Source organism: Xiphophorus couchianus, chromosome 19, assembly GCF_001444195.1.
Source record: "Xiphophorus couchianus chromosome 19, X_couchianus-1.0, whole genome shotgun sequence".
NCBI lineage: Eukaryota > Metazoa > Chordata > Actinopteri > Cyprinodontiformes > Poeciliidae > Xiphophorus > Xiphophorus couchianus.
Window position 1 is genome coordinate 16,615,347 of NC_040246.1, and position 19,574 is coordinate 16,634,920.

Genomic DNA, 19,574 nt, shown 5'->3' on the forward strand with positions numbered 1-19,574 from the left:
AAATAAAGTTCTGCAGTGCTGATTTTAAGATAAAAGACTAAACAGTGAGTAAGCAGGATGTGTGGGGTCTGCAGAGATATAATCTGCCCTTTTCCTGACCTTAGACTTATTCAAGTCTTTCATCCTTAGTCAAGGATGAAAGGAAGGTTAAAAGTGAATGATGATTGAAATCCTCCTTATGTCACACATGGTTGCTTCCAAGGAAACATAAACTGCCATCATTACATTGCATAAAAATTGCCTCATACACAAGGACATTTCTGCTAATAAGTTCATAGCTAAGCCAAAAATGTGAAAAAAACAAAAAAACTAAATATCTTCAACGGTAGATATTCAGTTTTAGGAACATGGAACATGTGAAAAAATGACCAAAGAAGGCCATGAGTCTTGCATGATCCATCCATCCATTTTCTGTACACCCTTGTCCCTAGTGGAGTTGGGAGGGGTGCTGGTGCCTATCTCCAGAAAACGCTTCAGGCGAGAGGCGGGGTGCACCCTGGACAGGTCGCCAGTCTGTCTCAGGGCAGTCCTGCATGATGCTAACTGTAAATGATCTTTTGAGAGGAACTTCAGATCGAGTCGACTCACTCTCAGTTTTGCAGGATTTTTTTGCCCAAAACATGTTGTGAGGGTAACATGTAACATTGCCCAAAGATTGTCTGTCATAAACCTTCAGGCCATCAGTTTATTCAAAGGGAATAATTAAGCAATGCAAATACATCTGGTAAATAAAGTCTGAAATAACACCAGTTGGATTTTATAGGCACTGTTTTATTTTGTCACAGTGTATTGAGTTAGTAGTCACAATACAACATGAGCAACATTTACAGAGAATGATTTTGCACACATATATATGACCAACGCTTTAATATGGCTTGAGTTTTATGAGATTTTTAGCTCTTTGCAGATCGTTAGTGCGATGAATGATCAAGTTTCTGAAGATGCTGGGCTGACAATTACAGCATTTGATTTTTTTACGATACTTGCAAAAAGGAATATGAAAAAAATGACATGATATGCTGGAGTTTCAGAGTAGCTTTTAAATACATTTTAAAAAGTTCAGCTGGCAGTCATTTATACAGTTTTTAAAGCCTGACATGGAGATGAAAGCTTGTTTTTTTAAGCCGAGGCAAAGCGGAAATAGAGTTGCAAAGAAAATGCTAATTTCACGGTACAACGACAAATTTGATTATATTGTAATTTCAAACAAGTTGGCCATATTGATGTAATATGATTTCATTTAGTTGTAGTCTAATTGAGATTATGCCTTTAAATCATTACCAGATTACCATTGTAGTTTGGAATATGTCACAATATAGAAATAAATACAAAAACAAAACGGTACCATGGTTAGAGAAGAGTTTCTGCAATGTAACCAAAAATATTTTAGTGCATCATCATGATAAGACTTAAGAATATAAGTTACATCTCTACAATTTATTTCAACAGTTTCAGTTTCAACAAATCTGCTCCAAATGGTAGGAGATTTGATATGTTTTATTATTTAACAATTTAAAGATTGTAAGATTTACACATCCTCAAAATCAAGGACTAAGAGTCTGTCTAGATCCCGAAAATTCCCTTAAAGTCTTATTTGATTAGTTTTTAATTACGCTCCACCCTGACATCCATACAAGACTTAAGCTCTTTACCATCTGTACATAAATAAAGAATTTAATGCATTGCTTGTGTTTATATGAGGTATATAGCGTCTACTGTCAAAATCAACATTAGCACCATCTGGACCAATTACTATCCAGTTGGATTACCCCTCTTGTGGAAATATTGTTTCTGTTTCTTGCATTTGTGAAATCTGATGTGATTTCTTATTATGTGTGTATTATTGTCTTAATTGAGAACAAAGAGCCTGATTCATACTATCTCTGGTAAACAAAGCTTTTATTTATTTATTCATTTTTATTTTGTTGCATTACCCAATAAAACAAAATAGCAAAGCTTATTCTATTTCCTGAAAACAAAATTCATGTTGTATTCCGAATAAAATACAGCTTGCATTGATTTAAGTTGACATGACCTTGTTAGTTTTCTCTTTATCTTGTGGGAACATGTTCCTGTTACCTCTAGAAAACATCTAATTTCATCTTGTCGAGAGAAACAAAGCTTTCTTTATCAGCTAGTGAGGAGCAGTGTCTTATTAATGTCTTATTTGGAGGAAACAAAGCTTGCTTTGTCTTATCTCAATGAAATATCTCGTATTTTCCAGTAATATCCATTAAATAACATGTTTAATTTTGTTATCTTGCCGTAATAAATGTATTATTTCTCACGTCAAAATAACCACGTTAGTTTTCTCTTTATCTCAAAAAATAGATTGTTTTTATGTCAGTATTGTTTTATCTCATTAAGAAGGAAAAAATGCTAAAAAAAAAACAACCCACTTCTGATTTAGATCTATACTATAATACAGAAATTAATTGTTCAGTATTAGATCCAGTTGAAGAGCATTATCCTTCCGTCAGTGGATGATCTGTCCCTGCAGGCCACAGCAGTTAACAACATTTTCAGGGTAATCAGTTGGCAGCATAATTGTCCTGGCTTCTGATATGCAAACAATTATTTTATGTTGATTTTAAAATAATTTATTCCTCTCATGAGAAAATAAACTCTTTAATCTCATAATAACTTGATAACATGGCTGTATGTTAGCTAATATTAAATTATAAATTCCTGTGAGAACAAAAGCAAATATTATTTAATACAAGAGTTACTTTTTAGCAAAACCAGAGTAGTTTTGTAGAACATCACTCGGTTCTACACTTCATGCTTGTTTCTTGCTTAATTTTGCAAAATCACATTTTTCTACACTTAAAATATGTTAAGTGTAGCACTGTAGCACTGAAACACTGTATAAATAAGTGTTCTATAGATAAATATGAATAACACAACAAGCTTTAACTCATGCTAAGAAAATGCCCTCTTGTGCAGTGGTAATATACTGCAGCCTGCACCTGTAGAGGACTGTTGTTAAGTCTGTGGAAGAAAATCAAAAAGTATAAATCACGTTCTGTGCTGCATGGATAAAGTATATGTGCCTCATTTTTTACGCAAGCTATTTAATCAGTTTAGTGTTAAAGCTTAAACCAAATAAAGTGCAATGGAAAGCTAAGGGATGCACCGAGTGAAATGAAGAAGACATGGGATGAGACACAAACTTGTCTTTAAAGTTTAAACTGTATTTTCAATTAACTTTAGTTTAGATGCTCTTTTCCTGACTTGTCCACAGTCAGTTCATGTATCACGTTAACTACCAGTTGGTATGCAAATAAGATATCTGATTAATGAGTTGTGCAATATTCATTTTGACCAAATGAACTTGCAGTTTTCCTAAAACTATGTATGCTTGCATAGATGCCAGTATATTCCTGATTCAATATCTCTGTTTTACTCAAGAACATTTTGTCTCAGGCAACATGAATTCTGTCTAATGTTTAAAACCTTTCATATTCTGATTTGATTTAATCAGAATGAACAATTTCCCTTAAAGATGGACAAATCTGACTTTTTCTTTGTTCCATTTATAAAAAATTTCACTTCAGTCCTGTTATCAAATAGTTTTGTAGTTTAGAAAAAAATAATAGTCATTGATGGCTTTCTTGTTTTTTGTAAAATACGTGAAAGAGTTCAGTAGCCTGGAGACCTAACGAATCACCACCCAAGATGAGCCCACCATCAGTGATTGTGAAAGTCTTACATTTTTCCAAATAATCATTTTTTTTACTCACAAATTTTACTACACTTGTGTATGTAGCTGCCAATGGCTCCAAAAGCCACTTAAAGTCAATAGAAGGGAAGTGAAAATATTCAAAAGTAGGCCGCAGTCAAATTTTCTCTCCGTCATTTTAGTTCAGGTATGTCTACAGCAAGTTATTATTGGCAAACATTCAGGAGGAACATTTGGAGAGGTGACTTATTGGTATTTTCAGTGAAGTGATCTGTGGACATCAGAAGACAATTTTAATGGCGCAAAGAACACACAATATCATCACACAACCGGTAATTTGTGGTTTGGCTTTTGACTCCTTGCAGAAGCTATCTCTCTCTATGTTCTGTGTCATCTTCACTCAACTTTTGCTTATTTCTTTCCTTTCTGCTTGTCATCTAAGGAGGATATCTGAAATGCAGATGATTTTGGAAGCTGGGGAGAAATCTGGCCTCTTCATCTATTTACTTCCACGTAGCTCACCAAAGTTTCCTGTGTAGATTATCCTTGGATTTTCTCTGTTGCAATTAAATGCCACATATTACAGTTAACAAAGTCTATTTCTTTATCAAAGAAAACAATGGTTGTATTGATTTAAGTCATAGTTACAAGCTTCCACAGATAATGGATGGACAGATGTCATCATCCACAAATAGTAGTGCTTTCCTGTTTCTAAAAGGAAATGACTCAAAATGATTTTTGTCATAAAACTTTAAAATTGCTTATCTGGTCAGAAAAAAGTGGAAATGCAGATTTATTTGCATCTTATGTCATTTAAAAAAAAAAAAAGTTGTGGTTATGTTGCTTTTAATATGATAATAGTTGGCCATTAAATGCAGATTTGTAAAGTTTGCATACATTTTACAGCTGCATGCTTAAAATGTTTTCTAAATATTTACAAGAAATTATCATTAGGTTTAAGCAAATAATAAATTCTCACTTTTTGATAATAAAACAATTCATATTAACAAGGCTTGAAATTCCATTACCATAGACAAATATGATTAGAGCTCCTGTGCAACATAAAAACCCTCATGAATTCAGAAACAAATTTGGTTGTATTTTGGTTTATAAACCAAAACTGTGACAACTGCTTACTGTTGTCACCTTAGGATGAATTTGTGGACAAAATGTCACCTGAAACTTTTCATGGCTTGATATCCATAATGTCTCCAATGACTGAACATCTTTTAAGTTTTTGGAGGTTTTTTTTTTAAATCACAAAGTGGGAAAAACTACAAATTAGTGTTTTACATTCTAAGATGTATGAATGCTTGAATAGCACTGAATGCATATGAGACAAAGCATAAAATGGCCTTCTTGTGATCCCAACTTTTCCTCTCTCAAGGTACATTTTATAGGAGTAAACATCTAATTAATTTCAGAATGAAGAACTGAACTTAATCTTTCTGTCCTGCTGCCAGACTCTCTTCAAACTAAAAACAAAAGATGAATAAATGGAAGATGTGTAATCTAGAACACCAATCTACAAGTTCATTGAAGGAATTTCTTACATTTTTGAAGAAATTACACCCTTTTTTTAAAAATGCATGCATTTGAAGGAGAAAATTATCCAGACATGTATCTGTTCTCGTAAACAATCTGCTACTAAAAGCTGCCTGTAAAACTCTATTGCTGTGCTGAAGTACAATGTTATTGAGAAGTGCTTAAGATGCCACAGACCTTTATAAAATGATGTGCAGCTTTTTTTATGAGCGTCTTCAGTAAGAAAACAATCAGTTTACAGCTGGAAAGGTTAAATTACCAGTTGATGTGTTTGCTTGAACAGGACTAAACTCAAACCTTTTTTTGCAATATATAATACATGAAAGTATAAAATCTGTCTGTCATAAAAATAACCATCATCACTCCTGACAGCCTGCAGGAAAAACGCAGAAAACAATTAAGGTGTATTTGTAAAGGTACGATCCCTGACTATTCTGAACACAATTAATTGGCCATTGTTCAGATAAGTTACTGGCTTTTCGAAGAAAAATTAAGGAACCTGTCTTCAAATTATAGGGACAATATCCCTCAATTGCAGATGCAAAGTGCAAAGCATGATATCAATGCACAGTAGCAAAGAGAAAATAAACATTTGGGCTGTTGTATTAAAGACTGATGGCAATAGTTCCTCTGTGGAGACTGGAGTTTTACATGTGCAAACACTTTATATTGCGGTTAATTTCACAAAAAGATCAGCCTAACATTGAGGATTTTTCCTGCTTATTGTGCAGGATCAAGATGTTGGAGCTGTTATCACTAATATGCCATGCCTCTCTGCAGCCAGGCTCTTTATATTTTCAAAGCAAAAGTTTGCAAAGTTACTTCTAACTAGTCTAAAAGCAGCTGATGCACCTGCAAATGTTAAACTCCAGCTGATTTCAGTTATAAATAAACATTTTCTTTTATAAATAAAGATAAGCAATCCAGTAAACTAGATTAAAAAGGCCAAAAGCAGTCGGAAAAAATATCCGCGAGTAAGAATCAATCTTAGAAACTCGAACGTGCATCCTGTTTTCTCTCCAGGCTCCCGATCGGCAGTCGTCGAAGCAGCAAAAGAAGCTGGCACAGTCTTTTCCATCTAAGCAATCGTAGGCGTAGTCATCGTCCTCGTGATATGGAACGATGTTGTTCATCTGCAACAGGGATGTTCCAGGTCGGATATTTACCATGCTGGGAACTCTCTGCTGCAAAGAAAACACGGTTACTTTCACTGCTCCGTTTAGAAGAATAAAACCAGAGCGAGTCAAATAAAAGTTCAGTTTGTACCTGGGCACTGCTGTTGGCTTTAGACTTCTTGGTCTGCCGGTTGCTGGTGAAGTAGTGCAAGGTCCCATACTCCATGAGAGCAGCGAAGGTGAAGATGAAGCAGACAGAGACGAACAGATCCATGGCAGTGATGTAGGAAACCTTCGGCAGGGACTTCCTGGAGATGGTGCTCAGAGTTGTCATAGTGAGGACTGTAGTGATTCCTACAAAGGGATAAATGTAGGAATTAAAAAAATTATATACATGGTTAATTTTTTGTTTAACATGAAACATGAAAACAGGAAATTTGCTGAATAATTGAGCAAAGCATAGAAACCCAACAAAAAATAGCAGCTTATTGGAATTGTCCATCAACACCCTGATTAGTGATCGGCAGATTGAAAAATCAATTTTTTCTGATTTGAAAAATTCAGTTTGCCATTGTGTGCTGGGACTCTAATTTGATTCAAAAAAGGTAAAAAATAAATATGGTACAAACATTATGAAACCATGTAGTTTTAGTTTATCCTGACTTTTTGTGATCTCTGAAGATATCCTCTTCAAGTCTTTCAAAGTTTTTCTTAGGATTTTGGTTGTGTTTTCCTACAGTTTTTTTAAAATCATGTTACACTTTTCATACTTTCTGTCAAACTGCATTATGAACAAAGTTTAGGACTAAGAAGAAATGGTTGTTAGGACACTCCTACAAAATCGTCTTGGATTAGGTCCATTAGAAGGTTTCTCTGCTTTTTCCCCAGTCTATTCGGATAGTCCTGCTTTCTGCTTTCCCATCTCACCTGATCCTCATTTACTAATCATCTGTCCCTTGTTTGTCTTTAGCTTTGTCAGTATAAATACTCCCTGGTTTCCTTTGTTCATACGCTCAGACTGTTGTGCATTAATTCATATGTCCTCCAATTAGTTGAACGGTTGTTGCGTTTAAATCTTTAGTCACAGATGAACATGAGAGCAACATTTTTAAGTTGGGGTCATTCATCATCTCCAAAGACATTATCAATTCCAATTATTTTTCAAACAATATCAGTACCAAAAAACAGGTGACCTACCAAGACAATCATGTAGCTATATTAAAAGAAACTAATTAATTTTGTTTTTATCTTTTATCCTTGGGAAAACATTATCAGTTAAGATTAAGGTCAGCTTGATAACCAAAGCAAAGATTACATGTGGGATTCCCCAAGGCTCTACTTTCAGATTATCTATATCTACGTGCCTCTCTGTTAAGTGTATGGAGTACTACAGGGCCTCTTATCAAAATTGTCCTGGTAATGCAGATTCATTTTTTTGTTCAACCACATAACAGTTCAATAAAATCACATAGTGTCTATGATTTCAATGAGTGGATGAGTCAGAATTTCCTCCAACTTACTGCAGAAAAGGCAGAAGTTATTGTTTTTGATTCCAAAACTATAAGATCGAACGATTGTGGTTTGTCATTTTGCCTTATTTGCTCATAAAGAAAGAAAACTTGCATTACCTCAGTCTGACAGGATGATAGACTTTCAAATGGTAAAATTTTGTTAAGATTTCCAACCTAGAGATGTCCGAGCTGGGACGGCATCCTTGTTAATCCAGAAGGACACCCAGGACAAGACCACTATCATGCTGCAGGGAATGTACGTCTGAATGGTGAAATAGCCCATCCGTCGACTCAAGTCAAAAAATATTGTCATTATGACATATTCCCCTGAAACAGATTAAGCAAATTAAAGGTGAAAGGGGTTTTTCAATTTAGAGCACTGCAAAACTAGAAACAGTAAGGTGATTCTGTCTTACCTGACTGAGTGTGTGCCTCATCGGTGGTATTCCTCATCCCTACAAAAGCAAACTGGTAGAGTCTCCAGTAACGCTGGTCGGCCACCTCCACTGCCCGCCTCTGCCACCGATATGTGATCTCGTTTTTTGGATAACCATCTGCAGAACATCCCAAAGCAGATGAAACAAAAGCCTGCCTCATTCCTACAGCATCAGATATTTTTCACCGTAGCTCACACATAGACTGTACAAAAAAGATGGATGTAGCCACAGCACCTTAAAACACAGCTAATCTCAATGATTTATGTAGTTATCAGTCACAGCATCCATTTTGGCCTAAAAATGGATGCAGTATCTGACTTCTATTTTATAGAAAAGTATCTGACATAACTGTCCAAAATATTGTCTAAATTAAAGTTCGATAAAAGCAATTAGTGTTGGTGCCTACTGTAATGAAGTTTCATTTCAACCTGAGTCAGTTCAATATGTAATTTGTTACCATCAAAAATAATGAGATGCAGCTGTGAACAAGAGACATTCAAGAAAACTTGTCTTGTGTTTACCAGTCTCAGCCCTCCTGTTGTACTATGGTCTAATGATGGCACAGATTATACAGATAATCTGGAGTTTGTTTCAGCAAAGAGAGCAAAAGGTATTTTATCTGTTTTGATGAAAACTTGCAGAACAGGATCTTGTTACTGTGAAAATTGTCAAATTTTTTGTAAACTAGTTTAGATCAGAAATATTTGTCTTAAAACCATTTTAGTGCTGTCCAGTTTGTGTTAAAGGGTGACTAGTGCAGTTGAATTTTCCTATTGGTTACAAATGATGCAACTTGGTCGATGTCTATGTCACAGCCCCGATTTGAGTATAAACTTATCTCATTCAGACACACGCTACCATGGTGAGTCAGGAGTTGGAAATATGAAAGATTGAGCAATAGCGTTTTCAACTTTGCACAAATCTGATTCATTTGCAATGTGGACACAGAGTGGAATGAGTCTCCTCTCTGATCTACCTGACTGGGAGACTGCATAGTCTCAGTCGTTAATTTGGCAACAGTGCTTTTGTTCATCCTTACCACACCCTAACGCAACACTCATCTCTACATTTGGCCTTGGCCATCAGTGTCTCTTGGCACGACCCGCTATGGAATTTTTCAAAATTTGCTTTGGGTGAGATTTTGCTTTTATGCTTTCTGGCTTAGTCTACTTTAAGTAAGATAAGCCATTAAAGAGACTGACTGTATGGGATGTTGTTCCATATTAATGCAGTAGAAAACAAATTATCTATAGAGGACAAAAGATGAATTGTTATACATCCCCTCAGTTGGAAAGGAAGGGCAGGCTGTTTTTGATCTAATAAAGTGGCAAAAGGTCTTTCCTATTAAATCCTTTCTAAAGAGCAAGCAAGTTCATAAGCATATTTGGCTGCTATGGCACTGAGTGAATAGCAGATTTAGTATATGGTGGACCCTAAAATGAATAAGACTTCTGACTGTTACTACAGTATTTTCAAGAATAACCCATAAATATAAATACTTCAGTTAGGATACCTAATGCAAAAAGGCATGTATCTGTCACCTACTTAAATTATGTACTGTAGAGTGAATAAAATCAAGATTGTGATCTTTACTTTAAATCAGAGTGGCTGCATCCTTCCTTTACATAGTCTATGAGTGGTTGTTATTCACAGGAAACAGCATTAGGGCAAAGAAGATGGAAGCATTCAAAATGTCACTGACCTGCTCAGTCACAATAAATTTCTTCAAGTTTGCAAATTAAGTTTGATTCCAAATAGTCTAAACCCCTTTCACGATCCAGTGGGTACACCTTTTTGTACCCCTGCAGTCAGTAGTACTATGTGGAAATATTTGCTTCTCTTTTTGTAATTGTTTCTTGATCCTGCTCATTAGTTTTGAGATTTTGGAACTTCTCTTAAAAATGCAGAGTGGCACCTTAAATGTTTTAAAAGAGCTGAGCTGAAAGCTCTGGCTTAGGGATAAGGTGAAGAACTTCATCATCAGATGGGAACACAGAGCGGAGCCCCTGCTCCTCTTCATCAGAATTACTTGATGGAGGTACTTTAGGCATCAGTGTGCCACCTCACAAGGAGACCCAGAACTCACTCTCCCCTGGTCTGGGAATGCCTTGAAAGAGCTACAAAGGGATTTCCCTGTTTTCCTTCTGCATCTGTCTATGTCAAGTTTTACTCTGTAATCTTTTATATTTTCTAAATAGTTTGCCTTTATTTCTGGCTTTTCATTACCATGATAATATTCTTTTAGGAAAAAAAATATTTTTTGGTTACCTTAGAGACCAAATATTACATTGATGTAAAATATCTTTTTTTCTGAAAACCATATCCAGCGACTACTGTACTGTAACACAAAAGGTTAGTTTAGGCTTGAGTTTATCACAAACTTATGCTGATTCGATGACATTTCCTGTGACTGAACTGGCTCTGACATTTGACATAAACTCAATGGAACATTCTTTGTATTTTCCACTGGTGTGTGGAAGATTAAGAGCATGATAAGTCATGAGAGGCAAAAGCACAATACAAGAGACAAATGAAGGATAACAGACAGCATGAATCAGACTGGGGAAGGGTGCAGAATTCATTAAGTCTGTCAGCAAAATGGTAGTAGGTGACCTCCTCTTTCTGCTGGTGGAGCAGATGATAGATTGGTACAGCCTCAAGCAGATGGGCTCTCTGGCAAGGAGAATGAACACAGGTGTTGCCATTGTGCTAGTCCCTTGTTCTAGGAGAGCTAGGAAGCTGAAGTCAAGATGACAGGTTCGAAAATGAAAGAATGTTACGTTTGACAACCTACAGCTCGAAAACTCCAGCGGACACGAGTGCTCATCCATTGGAAAGTTATGCAGCTTAAGGTAACACTCCGCATTAATAGTCAACCTGATAAAACAGAATTGTGACAGAAGAAAATCAAGTCTCAACATTCTTTTGTGTGCTTTTTTCTCACTCTCTCTGAAACACCAATAAAACAGACAGATCATGGTTTGACAAACTGGAGTTACTTTAAAAAGAAACACAGATGTGTACACTAAAGCTGCACAAACAACAAATATCTTTAGAGTTAACATTAAATATGTTAACAAAATCAGTTTGAAAAACTGTCCTGCAAGTGTCCTACCTCAGTGTGTACATGACTCTTCCATTACTCCACAGCCTCAAAAGTCGGTTGGGAGTTGTGATCCAGTGGGCATCGGATTTGCGGGAATTCCTGAAGAAGGTGTCGGGAATCCAGATTTTCCCTACCATGTTACTGTTAAGCATGAGCAGCTTCATCGAACTGTTGAACTTCAATCGGCTGTCATACCATGTTTGGGCAAAGAAGATGTCAATGGTGTATTCCTGCAAGAAAAGGTCATTGCAAACATTGGTATCCATTTTCCAATTTGTGTTAAGTTTTCAGTATGCATACATTGTGTTTTCAATTATCAGAACGTCTTTCACCACTTTTCAGTTGCTTTATGCTTGTTGAACAGAGACACATCTATCTAAGACATGAAGGACACAAGTTTAGCAACCCTGCAATAACTCAAATTGCAGGGTGACAATGGATCAGAAGTAAAAGGCTCAAACCCCAACTGTCCATCTTAGTTTTTGTGTCCTTGGGACAGACTTTTTCCCTACATCGCTTGCTGGTAGTGGTGTTCCGAGGGTCCAGTCTCAACAATTGATTGACAGCCTTGCTGAGTCTGTCAGTTTGTCCCAGCGTAGCATTGGCTACAATGTAGCTTTCTACTATCAGTGTATGTGTGACTGTGTGCTATTGGGTGAATGACTGATTGCAGCATAGAGCACTTCAGATATAAACCTTTAGCTAAAGTGTTGCACAAGTACAGGTCATTTACCATTTACTAACAGGATCATGTTAGGCTGCTTAGCATGCACATATAAATGCAGAGGTCCATTCATCTTTTGGCAAAAGAGGAGGAAGGCTTTCATATCATCATGGTCTGGACTTAGAAGAACGGCTTATTGTCATTTCTTCATGGGAGCGAATTTTACTCGTTCTGCCTCAAGCCAACCTGGCCAGATTAATCTCAATTAGCAGATTCTGTGTGGATCTCCCCATTTTTTGTAACTACGTCAGGTGTAGTACAAACTGAACCAAGCCTTGTACTGCAAGCAATTAGCAGATTGCATTCATTGGTTGGACCACCACTCCAAACACAAAACAATTAGCAAAACGTTTTCATTTGACTGATACGTCTACTATTCATTTTTGTTCACCTCTTGGTAGGTTTGGTCAGATAGTTGTCCATCTTGATGGTTAATCCAACTTTTTAAAAGCACTAAATGCATGAAAATGAGAACAAGCTGCAGCTAAATTGACGGAAACTGCCTCACCATGTTGATGGGGTCCACTGGTCCGATACTGTTGACATAAACTGCTGTTTCAATCACTGTCGGCCTCACTGAAACATAACGTAAGGACAGGGATTTACATGTAATGCTGCAGGTTTCTGTCCTAAAACAACCAAGCTCACAATAACAATCCTAACACTCATTACAATAAATAAAAATAAACATTAAATATTAGAAATCCTGTTTGAATATTGAGAGCATGTTTCCTCTAATGCAGAAGGTGTTACGTGGAGATGAGAGGATTTTTTTCCTCACCTCCGATGTCAGGCCGCAGTTTGTTGTCGTAGCCCTGAAGCAGTTTATTGAGGATCAAAGTCACGTCACTCTCATAGACCTTTGGCGATAACACCCAGGTTTTATTTATGGGTACATCCTCGTAGTCTTCATCTTCCTGTTTACTGGGCCCAATGGCTGAACTGTGAAGAAGAGAGATAACCATAAAACATCAACAGATATCCACAGATTCCCAAATTTTCCTCTGGTGTTTTAGCTCTCATTTGGCTAACACACCAGAAGGAGAATGAGTGCTTGATTAATCTTGTGAACTGAAGGTGAAAATTACTGTGCAAGGAAAATCAGGCAGCTATATGCACTTTTTAAACTTTCAAAGGAAAGTAGAGGTGATTTGTGGCCAGATGATGAATTGGATCACATGGACATCAACCATCTATTAGACTGAGAACCTTGACGAGAACAGATGCATTTAAGATTTAAAGTGTTTGAGCATATACCAAACACATTTTAGTTATATTCTGATGGAACATCTCGCACACATCTAACAGATTAAATTGGATTTGATTTCTCATTTAACAGTTGTCAGCCTGCATACATGGTTTTATTCATTAAGCTGCTTATTCTGCTCTTTATAAAATACATATTCTTGGTAAAATAATTTACTCTACTTCAGCACTAGGGTTTTACATATAATAAAATTAAAATGATTGTATTTTTGTCAGGTTCTAAAATTGAGTATCAAGCATACAAAAAAACACAACACGTTACTCAATATTATGTTTTTGAAAAAGCCAAAATGTATAGCAATTCAGAAGGAATAACTCATTGTAGTCATTTGCTGTTTGAGTTTATTAGGTCCCTCATATCATTATGGAGGAATTTTGACTCATGTGACTGCAAACCAAGTGCTTCACCACAGTGCTTAAAAGTTGGTATGCTCTGTTTACGCTAATATCTCGAGTTTGATTTTCTTAAAACAAGGTGCTTTGCACAGTGACCAAACAGCTCTACTTTTGTGTCATCTATCCATTGTCCCTGATCTCTTCTGACTCATTAAAAAAAAAAAAAACATGTTGCCTTGTTCTTTTTTAGGACAAGGCAGCATTCTGTTTGCTGGGGCATCTAATATTAGGAAAAACTGCAGCTGTTTTTTTTTGTTTATTATTATTTTTATTTGTGAATAACCATTGTTTCAGTAGAGTGGTGGATGCCAAATAGTTTTTAAGTGGCCTGATTTCCCTTCCAAGGCTTCTTTAAAGCATTTGTTGTTTCTTGATGGTTATTGCTGATGTGTTTCAGTCTTGACAAACAGACAAAACTTCTATTTTATTGTGGAGGTGCTGATTCTGATCAGTGAATCAATGCATTTGATCAGCACCATTGAGCTAGAAGATTACCTCTTAAATTTTTCAAAAGCAGATGGGATGGGCTTTTACAAAGCTCTTCTAGATTAGCTTCTTTGTGGTTAAATAAATGTATGAAAATGTGGCATTAAATTACTGGAAAACCTAATATCGATCTGATTATTTTTATTATATCTTATTATCTAAGACACTCGATCTGAAAGAGGAAGTGAATATCAAATTTGCAGTTTGGCTAACACAAGATATAGAAGCTGAAGAAATGCAGAAAATCAAATACATTAATAATAGCAAAATAAACAGGCTAAAGGATGGACTTCCGTTTTATGATTGTAGCATCATGACAAAAAACTAGAATGTTTTCAAACTCAACTGTCAACAGAGGTGATGTAATGAATAAATTAAATCTGCAATAAACATTGCTGTGCTGGAGATGTAAAACATCCAGAACATCTGTTTTCATCAGTGATGCTTCACCCTTGAATGCCAACATTTCAGAACTTTGGACTAACGACTCTGATATATGCTAAATCTTGCTAGATTTCTTTTTTGGCTCTGCATCCTTAAGAGCAAGCTATACAGAAAAGCTTGTTTTTAAGAGAAGATTTATAGCAGTGATTTTGCTTTTGTTAATCGATTTAAATCTTCCATCCATGACATGCAAGCAAGCTGTTCAAATCTGTAACCTCATGTTTCTTTTCAATTCAATGGAAGGGTTATTATTTTCTTTGCTTCTAAAATTAGGATCAAGCTGCCACTTTTTGCCATAAATATGGAGTTTATTTTTAGGCCAAACTGCAATTCTTAAGCAAACAGAAGAAGTAGTCCCATGCAGTGCACCTGGACAATATTCAGAGCACTTCACTTTTTCCACATTTTATGTTACTGTCTTAATCCAAATTGTATTCCTTTGAATGCCTAAAGTACATTTTACAGTAAAAGTTATGAGTTTTCATTTATTTAAATGAAGATATGTGATCTAAGTATGATTTTTAGTTTAAACATGTAACCTGTATTAACAGAAATCAAGTAAGGACACAGTTTTACGCAAAAACATACTTCACTTCATACTGTTGGTTCACATACAGTAATCTTTTACACCTCCTCTGTCCACTTTAGTAACATTGTTTAGACATGTATCAATAAAAATGACAGCATTTATATTCATGTTATATTTTAAAATCTAGCAGAAATCCACAGAAACTGCGTTCTTGCATTATTTTTGATACTTTTATATAACGGAATTTGTTCCTAAACCATGTAAAGTAAAATACTGTATGTCCAAATATAAGAAATGGGCTTCTTGTAACTCTAAGCAGAAAACCTCTAAAATGAATCCTAGGTTAAATGTGAAGCTTTAATAACATACCAGGTTTTCATCCCAAGTGAATAACTGGTTGTTTCTTTGTTTCCTCAGAACAAACATTCCCTTTAATTGTTCCATAGATTGTGCTGTGTGGGGATGTTCAATATTGCTGGGACTCCCCAAGGGCAAAAACCAGCTTTTAGCTTATAAAGCATAGTTCTGACCTGTGCTTTTTTTCAACACCGAAAATAAAAGATCAGCAGTTTTTAGCTCTGCACAAAAAAAAATAAAATATTGGTCTTGTGTTTGCACAATCAAAGCACAGGGTTGTGTCAGGTTGCATGTCAAAGAAAGAGCGCTTGGATTCAGTGCACACAGCAGCACTTCTGGAATGCAACTTAAACAGAGCTATAAGCAGTTTTATGTGTCTGCTATCTGATGAGTCCTGCTGTTTCTATTACAGGCCGTTCCACATGGTCGAATTCTCAGCTTGTGCCAAATGACGCTGCTGCTGTAGTTCCCCGCTAATAAACACAGACCTGATACTATAAGGATCCCTGCGGACCTGGCGTTCAGCCCGGGATTTGAGCTACTCTTTCCAGAATAATTTCTAATAGGCATGGTCCCCCCCATGACACAGTGACCTAATGAATAGACAAATATGTCTGTGTAGTCACCTTAAGGCCTAAATGATGATGTGATAGGGATACGACAAAGATCTAAAGTGCTGATCATAATCTAAAAATAGACTCATAATAAATCTACATCTTTATTAATAAAATAACTGAAGGCAGGACAGTGGAAGAGTAAAAATTGGAAAGCAAATGTTGAAACAACAAGAAAAACACCCCACTATGGATTAAATAAATGAAAGAAAAGTGAGGGAAGAAATCAACAAATTCAACAAGCCAATGACCTTAATTATGAAATTACAAAAAGAAGTCTAAATACAGTTTTTGCCATTTCTAGCCTTCATATATGAACAAAACTTCTAGATGTTTTAACACATCAGGAGAAAACTAAACCATCATTCTCCTATGGCACGAGGAATAAATACATCTTTCAAAAGTGTTCATCAAACTTTGATTTCTCGCTCTAAAAGACCAGATTGATGGAAACTCTGAGTCTCATCAGGCTGCCTGTGGTTGATGAAGATTTTATTCACATCCCAAATAAAAATTACACTCATATCAAGTTTAAATCTGTTCTCACCTCATCATTGTTAATATGACCAACCATGCACTTAAAGTGTTGGTAAAAGACAACAGCCTGCACTGCTGCAGACATTAAGACACTAGTAATATTTTCTCATTATATTTGGGAGTTTTCATGGGGGTGTCATTAGAGGCAATGGAGCTTGATGTAGCCCACCAGGGGCGCTGCTTTCAGCATTAAGCTGCAGCCCCAGTTCAGCTTTGATCCTGGAGAGACTTTCAATGACGATTAACTGATTGCTTGGCAGCTCTTTCCGTCTCTGCTTTTCCTGTTCTGACTCTCATTGAGCTTAAATCAACAACAGTTACTCTGCCAAAACTAATCAGTAAAGCTGTGAAGAAACGAACTGCAACACTGACTGTTTCATAAATCTGTTAAATCCACAGACAGGAGTTTGTCGTTTTTATGTTAATTTCCTTACAGTCTTACACAGAAACAACCTGAGCACTGCTGAAGAGACACATAGCATAGTTGCATAGCATTTGTCTGTTGCAAGCACATTCAGACATTTAAAATGTGATTTGACAGTTGTTTTTTAATATTTTGAATCTCTACCTAAAATATTTTGTCCATGAAAGACATCTGGAAAATTTAAGAGTCTAAGTTTAAGTTTAAAGCAATATTTTCCCAGGAAAACAGTAAGTAATACATTCAACCACAATGGCCTCTATGCACACTCACTGCACAAGACTACAAGATGGAAAAGAAGAATGTTGAAGATTAGTCACTACAATACGGGAAAAACACATCATAGTCAGATGAGACCAAAGCTAAACTTTTTACAAATCACTGCCCTCACAAAGTTTGGAAGAAAAAGGATTCTGCACACCACCTAAAAAAAAACTGTGCCGAAAGTGAAGTTTGCAGGTGTGGGCTACATTCCCACATATGGGTTTCATGAAAACTGAGGGAAGGATGCATGGAGAACTGTACTAGAAAATTCTGGATTTGAATATGAAGATGATACAAGTACTGATTTCCAAATAACAGTCCTTAATACACAACAAAGGAAACTTTAAGTGGTTTTAGAGTAAAACTGTTAAAATGGCCCAGTCAATAACTTGACATTTATCCACTTTTTCCACAGCATCAATAAAACCTCCAAGATTTGGAGACTGTTCATGTGAAAGAAAATCACACCAGCCAGAGAAACACGTACTGCCAGTTTCTCATAAATTTAAACTATTAAAGTTATTACTAATAAAGGATTCCTCACAAAGCAAGCTTTTTCAAAAACTTTGTCATTCCAATTTTTTACTCAATTTGCTGACTAATTTGCTTTGATTTTTGTGTGTGTGATGGTTTGGTTGTTACAAGTTCTATTGGGAATTTAACTTCACCAATGATATACAATATGTCCTTTACTTGCATCTGCACAATCTAGATCCTAATAATTGTCCAATGCAGTTAAAATAAACCATTAAAATTCCAAAACTGAAGTTATATTCACAAATATAAGTTCTCATCCAAACTGTTGGTGAGGGAAGGTTTCAATTTGAGGAGTTTGGTAAAAACTTCGCCAAGAGGCACCAAACATTCAGACTGTCAGGCAATAACTGGCACCTTCAAACTGAAAATTAGCCGAGACTCTTGGACTGCAGCTGGTAAATGATGGCATGATCGATCATGGCTAAGATATTTGTGCTTTTATCACGCTTGACTGGATTACAATGCCTTGTAAGATTCACTATTAACCTTTTTTTTATTTCAGCGTGCAGAAATAACAAAAATGACATGTTTGCCTGCTGAGAAATTCCATGTTTTTCTTTTTATAACTTGAAAATAACTCCCTAATCTTAATAGTATGCGTTAAGTGTCGCTCATGCCATGAGCTCATACACATTTCTTGAACAGTGGGGACCAAAATCACCCAATCTGCAAATTTCAGGTAGATAAGAAAAACACACACACGAAGCAGTCAGTCTCAAGAGAAAAAGCATCGTCAGATTTTAAACTCCCCAGCCACAGCTCTCACAATTACCCGCTGTAAAAAAAAAAAAAAAAAAAAAAAAAATCTCACACACGCACCCCCCCCCACACACGCAAAGACACCTTCTGCGGTCATTTTCACCCCCTCTTCCCATCACGACGGGCGCATGGAAGCGACTCACTCACCAGAGACCGAGCAGCGCGAAGAGCAGCCAGGGATTCATGGCTTTGTCCCGCAGTGCCGAGAAAAGCAGCGACTTCATTCCGCAGCTGGATCCGCACAGATGTAACAACTGTGATGTGAATAATAAAAAGCAGCGGTAAGAGTGAGAGGAAATCAGGTTGATTCTGTCGGTGGATCAGGGCTGAATGCAGAGGATGATGGTGAGGCATGGATCCATGGTGTGTGTGTGTGTGTGTGTGTGTGTGTGTGGAGGGGAGGAGGAGGGGAGTGCAGTGAGTGAGGCTGCTTTAGTCCATCTGCAGTGCTGCTGTGACAGATGTTGTTCTCTGACTGATGTCGTTAAGAGAGACGTGTCGTAGCGAAGGAAGACACAGCAACATACGGGTTAATGTTTTATTTTATTGTAGTTCCTTTATAGGAACTCTGTCGCTGTGCAGCTCGAAAGATGATTGAGTACCTTGCTCAAGGGCACACTGACACAGTGCACTTTAATTTTCGCTTCATGTTTTCGCTAGTTACAAATTGCGTCCCAAACTACTGCAAAGTAATAATGTAGCTTCTTGATAGTTCTTTCCATCTATTATTTGTGACATGAAAAGTTTCAAACAGGTTTTAAATCAATGACAACGTTTGTATTTACAAAATACCATCCATCCATCCATTTTCCGTGCACCCTTGTCCCTAATGGGGTCGGGAGGG

The 19,574-nt window shown here is 36.5% G+C and overlaps 1 protein-coding gene across 2 annotated transcripts; it reads right to left on the reverse strand.

Annotated features, from left to right (window-relative positions):
• Positions 1-750: 750 nt before the first annotated feature.
• gabrg1 (gamma-aminobutyric acid type A receptor subunit gamma1) lies at positions 751-19,198 on the reverse strand. Of its 2 annotated transcripts, none has more exons than XM_028001512.1 (9): positions 18,878-19,198; positions 12,902-13,062; positions 12,629-12,696; positions 11,406-11,626; positions 11,085-11,167; positions 8,270-8,407; positions 8,028-8,180; positions 6,494-6,696; positions 751-6,408 (listed from the first exon to the last, which is right to left on the reverse strand). In XM_028001512.1, the coding sequence occupies exons 1-9, from the start codon at positions 18,952-18,954 to the stop codon at positions 6,130-6,132; spliced, it is 1,383 nt and encodes a 460-aa protein (XP_027857313.1). In that variant the 5' UTR covers positions 18,955-19,198; the 3' UTR covers positions 751-6,129. The 2 variants fall into 2 exon arrangements, with proteins under 2 accessions (XP_027857313.1, XP_027857311.1); XM_028001510.1 differs by having other exon boundaries at positions 751-6,411; positions 18,878-19,196.
• Positions 19,199-19,574: the final 376 nt, after the last annotated feature.